The following is a 12,088-nucleotide window of genomic DNA, read 5'->3' as shown; positions in this document are numbered from 1 at the left end:
AAGTTGGTTCATCTGATAACGCTTCGCAGATACTGCAGTCTTTGCTGGTTGGCTACATACATACATACATACATTCATACATACATACATACATACATACATACATACATACATACATACATACATACATACATACATACATACATACATACATACATACATACATACATACATAAAGTCCAACACTTACATAGTACTTGCGCTTACAAAGTACTGCAACCAATTTGAGCAGGTTTATTGCTGCACATACAAGGAAAACGAAGATTGTTTTTAACGGTGCAAATGACAAGCTTCAATAGGGGCTCACTTTGAGTACCTTCAAGAAGCTCGCTATTTTTTAGTATATTGAGTAGAGTAGTGGTCAGCCACATAGATGTGACGGTGCTTCGTGGACACTGCTTAAGTACATCGACAATGGGCGCTAGGAGAGGGCTGCAACGCAGTTGTACCACTCCCTGCTTCGTGCATAAGCCAAGAGTACAGTCTGCAAGAAAATGGAGAAAATTTAAATATACATTTCCATGAACCAGTTCGCCGGCCCTTCCTAGCTTTTTCTCGAATCTGCTTGATTCTATAAAATTCAAAGCCCGATAGAGCTACACTTGCAATCAAACAAAACAGTAAGAAAATATATGCTTTTTTTTTCATCATAGAAGGCTGTTAATTATGCGTTGTTTCTTATATTGCAGATATTGCGAAAGAACGACTAAAATATCACACACCACCTAAGGAAGGTGAACGTGTACTTTACCTGCCCCTTCACAAATCCTCTATGCTGCCCTGACTAGGCTACGACCTTGGCTGTCCCTGTCTTCTTTTTGTGGGACTTTAGGCGCAGGTATTTGTTCTCTAGCATTGAGTGTGTCTGCCCCTGTCACTGCCATAAGGTGGAATTCGAATATATTATAAGCTCAGAAGGACAGAAACTTCAGCTAGTTGTAAGGATGCATGCTGGAATAAGTTGGGCGTGCAGAAACGACAAAAAAAAAGTCGGCGTTAGTGTTGTCCGTACTGTTCTTGGGCTCGTGTCCCCATGTAAGTCTAACTTTTTCGAACATGAATAGTACGAGCACTGTGAAGAGTTCCAAAAGTTAAATATACACGAGGCTTGTTGTTTCCTATTGCTGCGCGAGAGTTATCAAATTGTTTTCTGGTTAAAAGGTGTCGTTGTGTAATTCAGTGGACCTTTCGTATGTGGGCGCATGGTCGCTCGTATAGTCTTCCTGATCCTGTTCATCAAATTCGGTTTAAAATCGCAGACCCAATAGAACAAGGGTATATAAAGCAGTGTTTCATCCAAAAGGAAGCACAAACCGATCTGGGTGCGGCAACAGCTAAAGACGCTCGCCTTCAGACGCTGGCATACGCAGAATTCAACCCCAAAAAAGAGGACTTGCGTCAGCCATGGGAATTGACGCTGAGGGCATGGCAGGTCGCACTGGAAGCCGCCGCTCATGCAAGTGGACTGATCAATTATTTCCGAACATCTTTCAGCATGATTACTAGAAGTGGCAGTTAGCACATTTGTCCCAAAAATTTAATTAACGTACGTGCTTAATGATTATCGATGTCGTAAAAACCTACAGTGACTATTTTGCGTTGCCAACATATACGTTGATGACAAATAAAAACGAAAAAAAAAACACAGTGCCTTGTTCATTGTGTTCCTGCTTACCTGAAACTATGATTGGGCTGGCACACATCTGCAGCAATTGTCAAGAACTGGGCTAAGCACTGCTCCTTCATTGCAGGCACGACAGCGCACAGTGGCGCATGGATCTATAATATACGAAACAAAAAATATCAAGGCGTTTCTATGGTGAAAGTCACAGACAATAGGCTGTCACTGTTGCAGAAAACACAGCTCAGGTTTAAGAGACATATCTCAATGTTCGTACTCCCAGGGAGGTGATGAAAGCACGTCTTTAACGTGCTGCTATCGGCAGCTGGCTATGCTGAAACTCAAACTTTTCCTTTCATCTACAGCGTCCCTCTCTTGTCCGCCTCACTCTTGCCCGGATCGGGACAGACTCGCGCACAAGAATACCTAATTGAGCGCTGACATTACCTGGCCGTGTCGTGAGTTCCAAGAGCACAGGCTCTAAGAGCTCCAAGAGCTTCGTACGTACCGTTCACGCATCGACAGCACTCGTCTGGTGTAGGGCTGAGCACTGTTCCATTTTTGCATCCACCACAGCGTACAGTGGCGCATGGGTCTGGAAAATGAAAAAAAAAAAGTGAAATGGAAACTCCGGTGAATTCTTGTTTGCATACTTGACTAGACTCCGTATGAGTGTCTATCTGAACGGAAACAAAATCAAGACATTATCAGACCGACAACATAGAGTCAGTCGTAGCAAACTAGATTACTTAGTGTTGCTACATGCGGTACCTTGTAAATTTGGTCTAGATGGTGAACATTCGAACTAGTAAAAACAGTGCTTAAAACAGGCGAGCACAAAGAAAGGTAAATACCACCATGAACGCTATCTTCTAACTGCTACTTTATTCATTAAACACACACAAACATATGTAAATATATATATAGCGGCTGTGTTATTTTACGTAAACCCATATTTTTTAAGATCGCTTGTGGCATTGAGCAGAAATATATTTATTGAGCTGGAATACTCGAAGGGTATAAGTTACTTAAGTTGGAAATGAATATACATAATTGAATATTGAAAAACGTTTAATTAACTTTTGAACTAATTGCTTAAAGCGCCCATATTGGAGTACACGTATACTTGCCAGGCATATACGAGGCATATGAAAACGAATTTCGAAAATAGCACCAGTTTTAAGAGAAGTGCCTTCAAACTTGTCGGAAACATGCACTGTTACCAAATTACGTTTTATGCATTGCGGCTCGGAAGTTACTGGAACAGGAATGCATTTCGTCACAAATTTCGGGAACGCATATTTCGAAAGGTATGCCATCTTCAGGATTCGTTGCAAGTGGACATAACTTTAGAAGTCATCGGTCACAGTTCTTCACTTGCAATATGTTGCGCAAATTATTTAGTTTATAAGTTAATTAGCAAATATGTGTTAATTCGTCAGATATTCACTTTCATGTTTTCTGCAAATAATCGCTGCCTCTGAGAGTGATCTAGCTCAAGAAGTACAATTGTGCTTCATGTGATGCCTGGCATTAGAAGACCATTCTGATAACAATAAAACGGAAGCCCGTATGTATGTATGTATGTATGTATGTATGTATGTATGTATGTATGTATGTATGTATGTATGTATGTATGTATGTATGTATGTATGTATGTATGTACGTATGTATGTATGTATGTATGTGTGTGTGTTGCGAAACACAACTGATAGAGTTTTGGCAGGTGGTCCTGCCTTCGTCAGAGTAGCAGGGATGTGGTGGGTACATCTGTTGACCCTTGATTTCGTATCGCGATGCTTCGCTGCTACAGATCATGTCACCAGTATTCGTAGAATCAGGGTTACCATTATTTGCATAAATGCGACCATAGCGCAAATACCAAAGAAGGCAGTGCGACGTTACATACTGTGAACTTACACATTCAACCTATGGTAGAAGGGTAAATCAGAATGACAATCTCATAATCAAATATGAAAGCGAAGTATCTGTTATATTCCAATAACTGAAACTAACCAAATACTTTTCAACAACTCACTGTTCAATTATTATTACTGTTCTGCTAAACAAAGCATTGCAAATTATCAGAAGTAAAGCAACGACCAATGTTTTAAAAGCAACGCAGAAACACAATTGATAACGCAAGCTTTTTTTCTTGTTTCGCTGCGAGTTTTGTTGTATTTTAAAATTTAGTATTTCTGGCAGTCCAGTCATGTAACATTTCTCTCTTTTAAACTAGGACCAGTAATGTTTTCCTTGCAATGGGCCATTTTACATTTGTTTACAGCGCACAAGTCGCCCAGCAGTTTCTTTTTTTTTTCAGTAACCACTTGTTCAGCGCTTTCGAGAACCTTCATTCGATACTCTAGACAGTCATTCTTCTCAAGCTTGTTTGTAATAATGCTCTAAAGCTGTTGAGAGGCAATTTATGCTGGTTTTTAATAACAGTTATTGATAAGGGATGTTTAAAATTGGCCCTTTGTCAATGATGTTTAGTTGCTTTCTTTGCACTAGTCAGTACAGGCGGGGTACCTAACTTTACCGAAATAGAGAGAGAAGGGCAGAAGGAAACGCAGGGAGGTTAACCAGACTGAGTCCAGTTTGCTACCCTACACGTGGGGAGGCGAACGGGGAGTGAAAGAAGGAGAGAGAAAACATGAGTCTGTACCACACTTTCACATGAACTAAGGTAGGTGTAGGATGTCTATAGTCTGGCAGTCAAGTCTGTTGCCTTCAGGTAGTGAAAAAGCGCTCGAACTGCTTTCTGGGCTAATGATCTGTGAGGCCAGGCTCCCAAGACCTTTGCTTCTGTAAATGACCAGTCATTCAGTTTATTCAAGGCACACTGGAGAGTGTGAAGTTGGTTGTCCAAGCGAGAACAGTGGCTGAGAAGATGATTGATGGTCTCTTCACACTTGCACTTAGCGTACATTGGTGAGTCCGCCATTCCAATACGGTCACTGTAGGAGTTGGTGAATGCTACTCCTACCCACAGCCGACACAGCAGTGCTGCGTCACGTCGTGAAAGTTTCGCTGCTAAATTAGGCTTCAGTGATGGGTTGAGGCTGTATAAACGACACTTAGATTTCTGGGGTGTATGCCAGTAACTTACGTGATGGTTCGAGTGAGACTGCAAAGCTCTCTTGCAGCGTCTACTATCGATAAAAGTATAAGGAGTATCGGTGCGCCAGCCTGGGCACGTCGGGCAGCTTCATCGGCGAGGTGATTACCAACGATGCCACAATGTTTCGGCAACCACTAAAAGATGATATCATGTCCTCGTTCACAAACGCAATGGCAAGTTTCGTTGATTTTAGACACCAGCTGTTCATAATTGCCACGTCTTAAATATCGGAAGCTCTGGAAGGCTGCTTTCGAGTCACAAAATATTGCCCATTTGTTAGGCGGTCATTTTCAATGTATTCGACATCAGCGTGAAGATCGGCCAGTTCGGAACCCGTAGATGTCGTTACGTGTGAAGCCTTAAACTTGATGACGACCGATTGAAATGGTATAACAATTGCGCCCATCGAATTTTCCGAGACGTAACCATCCGTGTAAACACGGGTTCGGTTAGCGTATGAACAATGCAAAAGTTCCAATATGATCTGCTAGAGCCGCGGTGGTCAGGCTAGCTTTCTTCACTATTCCTGGAACAGCAAGGTACACAGAAGGCTTTTTCAAGCACCACAGAGGGGATGGCGTTCTTGTTGTGGGTGAGTGCCTCAATGACAAAGAGTGCCCGTTAGCCGCAACTGATCTGGAGAACGCTGCCTTGGGTCTTTTCTCGGGCAAGCGAGTGAGATGGTGGTCAGGGACTCTGGATATATGGCGAACATGCGCCCGGAGTGCGTTGAGGTGGTTTCTCGCGGTGACAATTGTTGCACGGTTGAAGCACTTCGAGGTAGCCCCAGACAGGTTGAAGGGCTTGGCCTTGAATGCTCTGTAGAACATGAATGTTAGTGTTGTTAGCATTGGAGAGCACTGGTGGGCTATATCGCAAGTATCCTAGGAAAAGCGTCCTGTAGTATAGTTGAAGAATAGATGCCACGGATGTGGCCCACGTTTTACCGGCAAGAGACCTTAATATATTGGCGATAGAAGTAAGCCTCTTCAAGTATGTGATGTGGGGGCTCAATGAAAGGTCTCTGTCGACAATAACGCCCAGGAATCGGTGAGATTTTGCGTATGAAATTGTTTGGTGGTCAATGGAAATGGGGTACCAGGTCATGGGCTCGTGGGTAAAAGCGACTAAGGCGCACTTCTCGACTTCTCGATTGAAATACTGAGGCCTTGAGCACGCAGGTACGATGATGTTAGGGTCACTGCTTTTTGGAGCCGTGCACGCATCTGGAGACGTGTAACTGTCGAGGCCCATATGCATATGTCGTGAGCATATATGGAAATGTTTACGGTATGTGGCAGAACGTCGGCAAGTCCAAGGATTGCAAGGTTGAATAAAGTGGGGCTGAGAACCCCACCCTGCGGGACGCCACGGCATGTGTAATGGTCAGCGGTTCGGCCATCTGCACTGTGCACAAAGAAGGATCTTTTGAATAGATAGCTCCGAATCCACCGAAACATGCGAAACATGCGTCCACCAATTGTATTATTGTCCAGGGCATCAAGGATGGTTTCATGCGTTACATTATCATAGGCGCTTTTCACATCGAGGAATAATGCAACCGATATACGCTTGCGGTGTTTTTCTTGTTGTACAGACGTCACGAGGTCAATGACGCTGTCAATAGAGGAACGGCTTCTTCTAAACCCAGACATGGCCTCGGGGTGTACGTGGTGGCGCTCAAGGTACCACTCTAGGCGTGTGAGAATCATTCTTTCCATGACTTTCCCAACACAACTGGACAGCGCAATGGATCGGTAGGACGCTAGGTCAAGTGGTGACTTTCCAGGTTTCAGGAGTGGTATCAAGCGGCTGGACTTCCACCGCTCAGGAACGACGCCATCATTCCATGACTGGTTGTAACATTCCAGAAGTCTACCTCGGCCATCTTCACCTAGGTGGCATAAAGCAGCGTAGGTGCTGCCGTCTGGTCCTAGTGACGATGAGCGCCTGCATGTGGCCAGAGCAACGTCCAATTCCTCAAGTGAGAAGGACACATTCGATTCTAGCAAACGTGTCGCAGGAGCCTCACCCAGAATTTTGCTATTGATGGCGACCCCACAGCCCGCAATCTTCACACAGACATCAACGGCTATATCAACCTGCGAGCAGCCTTGATGCAGGGCTAGGGTGCAGAATGGGTGTCGTTGCTGTGGAGACGAGCCAAGGCCGCTACCTTCCTCCATATGATAGACAGTGGCTTGCGGGGGTCAAGTGATTCGCAGAACATCTTCCACCATTGTTCATCCAGCCTGTCCATACGACGTTGGATTTTCTTGTGTGTACGTCGAGCAACTCTAAGGTCATGAATTGACTTGGTGCGCCTGTATCGCCTCTCAGCTCTTCTGCGAATCGTTCGAAGTCGCTCAAGTTCCATGTCGAAATCCGTACGTTTTCTTGCGGATGTAAAGGTGTACTTAGACGATTCCAGTACACTTGTAATAAGGTTCTCAATGGTGCAGGTAAATCCTTCTTTGCATGCTTCTTCCACCTTTGTCTTATACGTTGACCACCTTACTTGGCGGGAAGTAGAAAAGGAGAAGCTTCCAAATCCAGTGAATCTTAAGTAGGTGGGAATATGGTCACTGCCATGAGTCTCGATGTCACAGAACCATCGGAACATTTTGATCAAGATACCATGACGCCAAAGTCAAATCTAAGGAACTGCTATAGGTCGAACCACGCAAGTACGTTGTACTGTCATCGTTCATAATGCTGAGTTGGTGGTCGGAAGCACATTCCGCCAGTTTCAGGCCCCTGGAACTTATTCAGAGCTTCCCCAACCCAAGTGATGAGCATTGAGTCACCCGTGATAGTCCAGGGTCCAGAAGTCGCCCTCAGGATGTCTTTCAGTCGGTCGCCGTCGAACTGACTAGATGGGGAGATGTAGGCACCAATAAGGGTGAAGGCCACTTTATTCTTTGTAATACGGAGACACACGTATTGGTTTCCATCATGACTGGGGAATGTAAGTTATTTCTGTACGGATGTAAAAAATTACTTTACTGGATTGCCCGTACGTCGATGCCATAAAGGTTTCGTACCCAGAGAGTCTTAGCGCTTTTGACACGTTCGGTTCACATATTACCACTACATGACATCGATTCGTAAGAACGTATTGCCGGAAACATGAAATCCGTGATTTAACTCCTGGGATTCCACTGCAAAATCGACGCACTACGCAGTTCATCACGGAGTGAAGGCAGTGGAAGAGCCATTGTGCTTAGGCAAGATTTGCAAGCACTGAGCTCAGGGCATCCAACACTTGCACTGCGCTTCGAGCTGTTGGCGTATTCGAGTTGCCCACAAGCATGGGAATCGCATTTATCAAAGACTTGAGCATTGTTACAATCCGGCGGTCATGCTCTGTCAGCTCATCAGGGTGAGGGGTGCAGCATTGTGGTGCCACTCCTTGTTGGGGTTTTTCCATAGGGCTTGACCTTGGCAGTGGTGGCCATGCTTCATCCACGGCATTCTTCTCAGCTGCTCCATTATCAATACGCGGTTTGGACATGTACTGCACTGGGGTTGGAGCAGATTCAGCGGCAAGAGGCTTTGTGGCCCACGTATTTTTTGTGCGGAGAGCAGGATTCCTTGATGAGCGTCTGCGGCGAGAACGAAGTCCCCTGACGTCAGCAGCTGCTTCACGATGGGTCGACTGGTCCCTCACCATTTTCTTCAAGACGGAGAGTTCTGTTTTAACTATTGACCATTCCTTTGATGAGGCGTCGTGGGGCCCTTGACAGTTTGGACACTTGTAAGTTTTACCCTGGCAGTTGTCTGCAGAGTGTTGTGTTGCACAGCGGGAACATATCGTAGACTTTCCACAGACGGCGCTCACGTGGCAGAATTTCTGGAATTTACCGCACTGAAGCGGCTGGAGAGCAAAGGGCCGGACAGCATGTCGGAAATGACCTACCTTCTCATGCGACGGAAGGGAGTCACCTTTAAAGACAATTTTTACGCATCTGGATTTCCGAGACGGGCCACCTGTAGTATTTGGGTCCCATGATTGGCAGTATTTATCACAAGTAGTAAATTCTTGCCTGAGATGGCCGCATCAATGTCATATACGACGCCTGTAGTAGCTGCTGTAAATATATGCCCCTACTTTTGACTATTTCATTCGATACTTAATATTCCTATTCGAAAAAGTTGATACTCGCCCACCTATATTACATGCAGTCGACTTCCGTTAATTCGACCCTAACGGGATGGATAAAATTGATAAAATTATCCGGCGCGTTGAATTAAATAACATGATTAAAATATGTCATAACACACTACCGATTTATTTGGCAGTATTTGCCATATACTGCACACGCCGCTGAGCAAAACGCGCGCCCACTTTTTGTATGTCGAAGGTAGGGCGTATCAGTTACATTAAAGCTCCTGAACCCAGTAGAAATCTACCGCGCACCCAATTTTTTAGCAAGAAATATAGGCGGTGCGCAATTGCGGCTGGTTTCCTCAAATCAGCTCCGCCGCATTTATTTAAAGTTAACTTTGCTGCTGTACAAATGAACTGTGCGGCAAAGTGAGCCCACGTCATGAAAGCTGTTTTGGTTTCGTAGCCGATTCAATCTAGCAGGGAATTTACGGCTCCATTTTCTCGAGAGAAAAAAAAAGTGCGCGTTAGAATAGCGTAAGTTTTACGTCCATAGAGGTTTCACTCCGCGCGTTTCGAAGTGCAGTTGATTTTTATCCTTGGTGTTATAGCGATAGCAATTATATCGACAATCCAGGCTCCGCATAAAGCAAAATCCAGTGATACGTATAAAGTCGAAGTGCGATAACACCGTGGCCACGCGCCGTATGTTGCAGGTGCGAATGAAAGCGTGCGAACCTGAATGGTTGATTTAGCGCGCGCAACGGAGGCAGGCGGCGAGGAAGCGCGCCGTCTTCCAGCGAGCGCAAGACACCGGTGGTAGAGAAAGGAGGGTGTTCTACTCCAGCGGTGGCTGTGTATAACGCGGCAGAGCGCGGCCGCGCGGGCCCTATCTCGGAAGCGATCTGCGATGAGTACAGAGTCTAGGTGAGCCGAGTGCTCATAGCTTCCTGTGAGCAGTGTTTTCGCGGCTTGGTTAGCGTTGAAGCAAAAGGCAGCATGAATGTCAATTCGCTCGCTGCTGCTGCCACTGTTCCTCACGCCAGCGTTTTGACAGCGAATGTCCGCCCTCACTGAGTGAGGTCTGTTTGTTTAGCTGTGTACGCTTCGCCACATGCTTGTTAAGCTATTAAGTAAGCGAATGTTTAGACGGGCGATAAAACTACAATCCTTAATTCGTATAGCTGTCTAGTAATTTTCTATCACAACCAATGTTTCGCCTTTCTAGCGAAACTGTAACTTCTTTATGAAATAACTACTTGGTACATTACAAGTGCTACTCATGGACCTAGTTTTACGTCCAATCACAGACTACTTACCCATATCTGTGGTTCTAGTAGGTGATTTGCTATATTTTGGTCGTTGCGCAAGTTATGTAGCTGCTGGTCGCAGAAACTTGTGACTCCGCTCGTACGGTGGAAAAGAGATTTAGATGTCCGACGTGTTTCATGCCGTAAATACGTTATGTATTGAGACTTAGAAGTTGGAGACCCCATGTCACTTCAAATTAGGTGACGCATAGCTAATATTTTTCTTTCATACGTGCCGCACTACTTTTTGGTCGCGGATGCGAACAGTTAAGAGGTAAGCCTCTGTGGCCTTCGTAGCGTTGCTTGCTATTTCTTGGCGTATTTCGAACATCGAAATTATAATAGGTTACTTATGCATCATGTCACAGCCGACGAATGAGGAGAAAAACGTCTTATGCGACGAAATAAGAAATAATAATTAATACACAAAGGAAAACTTTCGTATCAAGCAAAAGTATGGTCAAGGCTTCAGTGTCCACTGATACAGCGCAGGTCTTGTCTAAAAAAGAAAAAATGGCCTACTAATGGTGCAAACAATTGCGATCCGCTGCGTATTCAGCAATTATACTGTACAAGGTACTTTCGTGAGTCATTAATGACGCAAAGTTTTGGCTAGGACTGAAGCCTGTCTGAACCATAGACATCTTCTTAAGATCGCTTTTCTAGGAAGAGTGGGTCATGTTTCCACTTTCCATTTGCGTGTTCATGTGTACAGACTTGTATCCGTTCATTATATCAACGTTGTCTTTTATTTCGGCCCTTTCTCCCATTTTTGAAAGGCGTATCGCATGAACTTACAGGAGCGATAAGTACGGAAATATATAATTGAGGACTTGATTTCAAACAAATCGACATTGTTATCGGTATACTATCACTAGTGTTTTCTTTTTTCTTTTTTGACGATTTGCGACACCATTCAGATGAATTGGATCAACTCAGCTGCCCTCCCCAAACCTCTAAACAGACACACACGCACACACGAGAGAGAGAGACAGAGAGAGAGCATACTGAGCGAGCATGGAGGCGTGTACCGATGCAAGCACACGTTGGTTTGTTTCTCCAGGATCATCACGCATACACTGACCTGTGTCAGGAGGTGAATCCAAAGTGACTCTGAGTTACCTTTTATACATCGGCAGCAGTCATCGGGAAGAGGGCTGAACACTGTTCCGCTCTTGCAGGTCGCACAGAGCACAGTAGCACACAGCTCTGAAAGAACCAAATGCAGAAAGCCACTTTTGATTTACAGTAAGTTCTGCTTTCGAGGGGAACAATTCTCGACGAGGTCTTTCATGCGCTGCTATCGGCAGCTGGCTATGCTGAAACGCAAATTTTTCCTTTCATCTACAGCGTCCCTCTCTTGTCCGCCTCACTCTTGCCCGGATCGCGACAGACTCGCGCACAAGAATACCTAATTGAGCGCTGACATTAGCTGGCGGTGTCGTGAGTTCCAAGAGCACAGGTTCTAAGAGCTCCAACGTTCCGTACGTACCGTTCACGCATCGACAACACTCATCTGGTGTAGGGCTGAGCACTGTTCCATTTTTGCATCCACCACAGCGTACAGTGGCGCATGGGTCTGGAAAAAAAAAGTGAAATAGAAACTCCGCTGAATTCTTGTTTGTTATACTTCTTGATTGGACTCCGTCTGAGTGTCCATCTGAACGGAAACAAAATCAAGGTATTATCAGACCGACGACGTATAGTCAGTTGTAGCAAACTTGATTGCTTAGTTTTGCTACATGCGGTACCTTGCAAATTTGGTCAAGAGGGTGAACATTCCAACTAGTAAAAACGGTGCTTAAGACAGGCGAGCACAAAGAAAGGTAAATGCAACCATGAACACTATCTACTAACTGCGAGTTTATTCATAAAACGCACGCACGCACGCACGCACACGCACACACACACACACACACACACAC

The 12,088-nt window shown here is 44.9% G+C and overlaps 1 protein-coding gene across 1 annotated transcript in view; it reads right to left on the bottom strand.

The window, feature by feature from the left end:
• Positions 1 to 214: 214 nt before the first annotated feature.
• Positions 215 to 12,088, bottom strand: part of LOC126518490 (uncharacterized) — a 48,999-nt gene continuing 37,125 nt past the window's right edge. The window contains exons 4-8 of the mRNA XM_072285982.1: positions 11,656 to 11,742; positions 11,286 to 11,372; positions 2,130 to 2,216; positions 1,676 to 1,779; positions 215 to 484 (exon numbers count right to left, since the gene is read on the bottom strand). Coding sequence (XP_072142083.1) covers positions 1,682 to 1,779; positions 2,130 to 2,216; positions 11,286 to 11,372; positions 11,656 to 11,742 — 359 coding nt within the window. The 3' untranslated portion in view covers positions 215 to 484; positions 1,676 to 1,681. The remainder of the gene's footprint in view (positions 485 to 1,675; positions 1,780 to 2,129; positions 2,217 to 11,285; positions 11,373 to 11,655; positions 11,743 to 12,088) is intronic.

This window comes from Dermacentor andersoni, chromosome 1, assembly GCF_023375885.2.
Source record: "Dermacentor andersoni chromosome 1, qqDerAnde1_hic_scaffold, whole genome shotgun sequence".
Taxonomy (NCBI): Eukaryota; Metazoa; Arthropoda; class Arachnida; order Ixodida; family Ixodidae; genus Dermacentor; species Dermacentor andersoni.
Note: the sequence above shows the minus strand (reverse complement) of the source record. Positions and strands in the feature narration are given on the sequence as shown.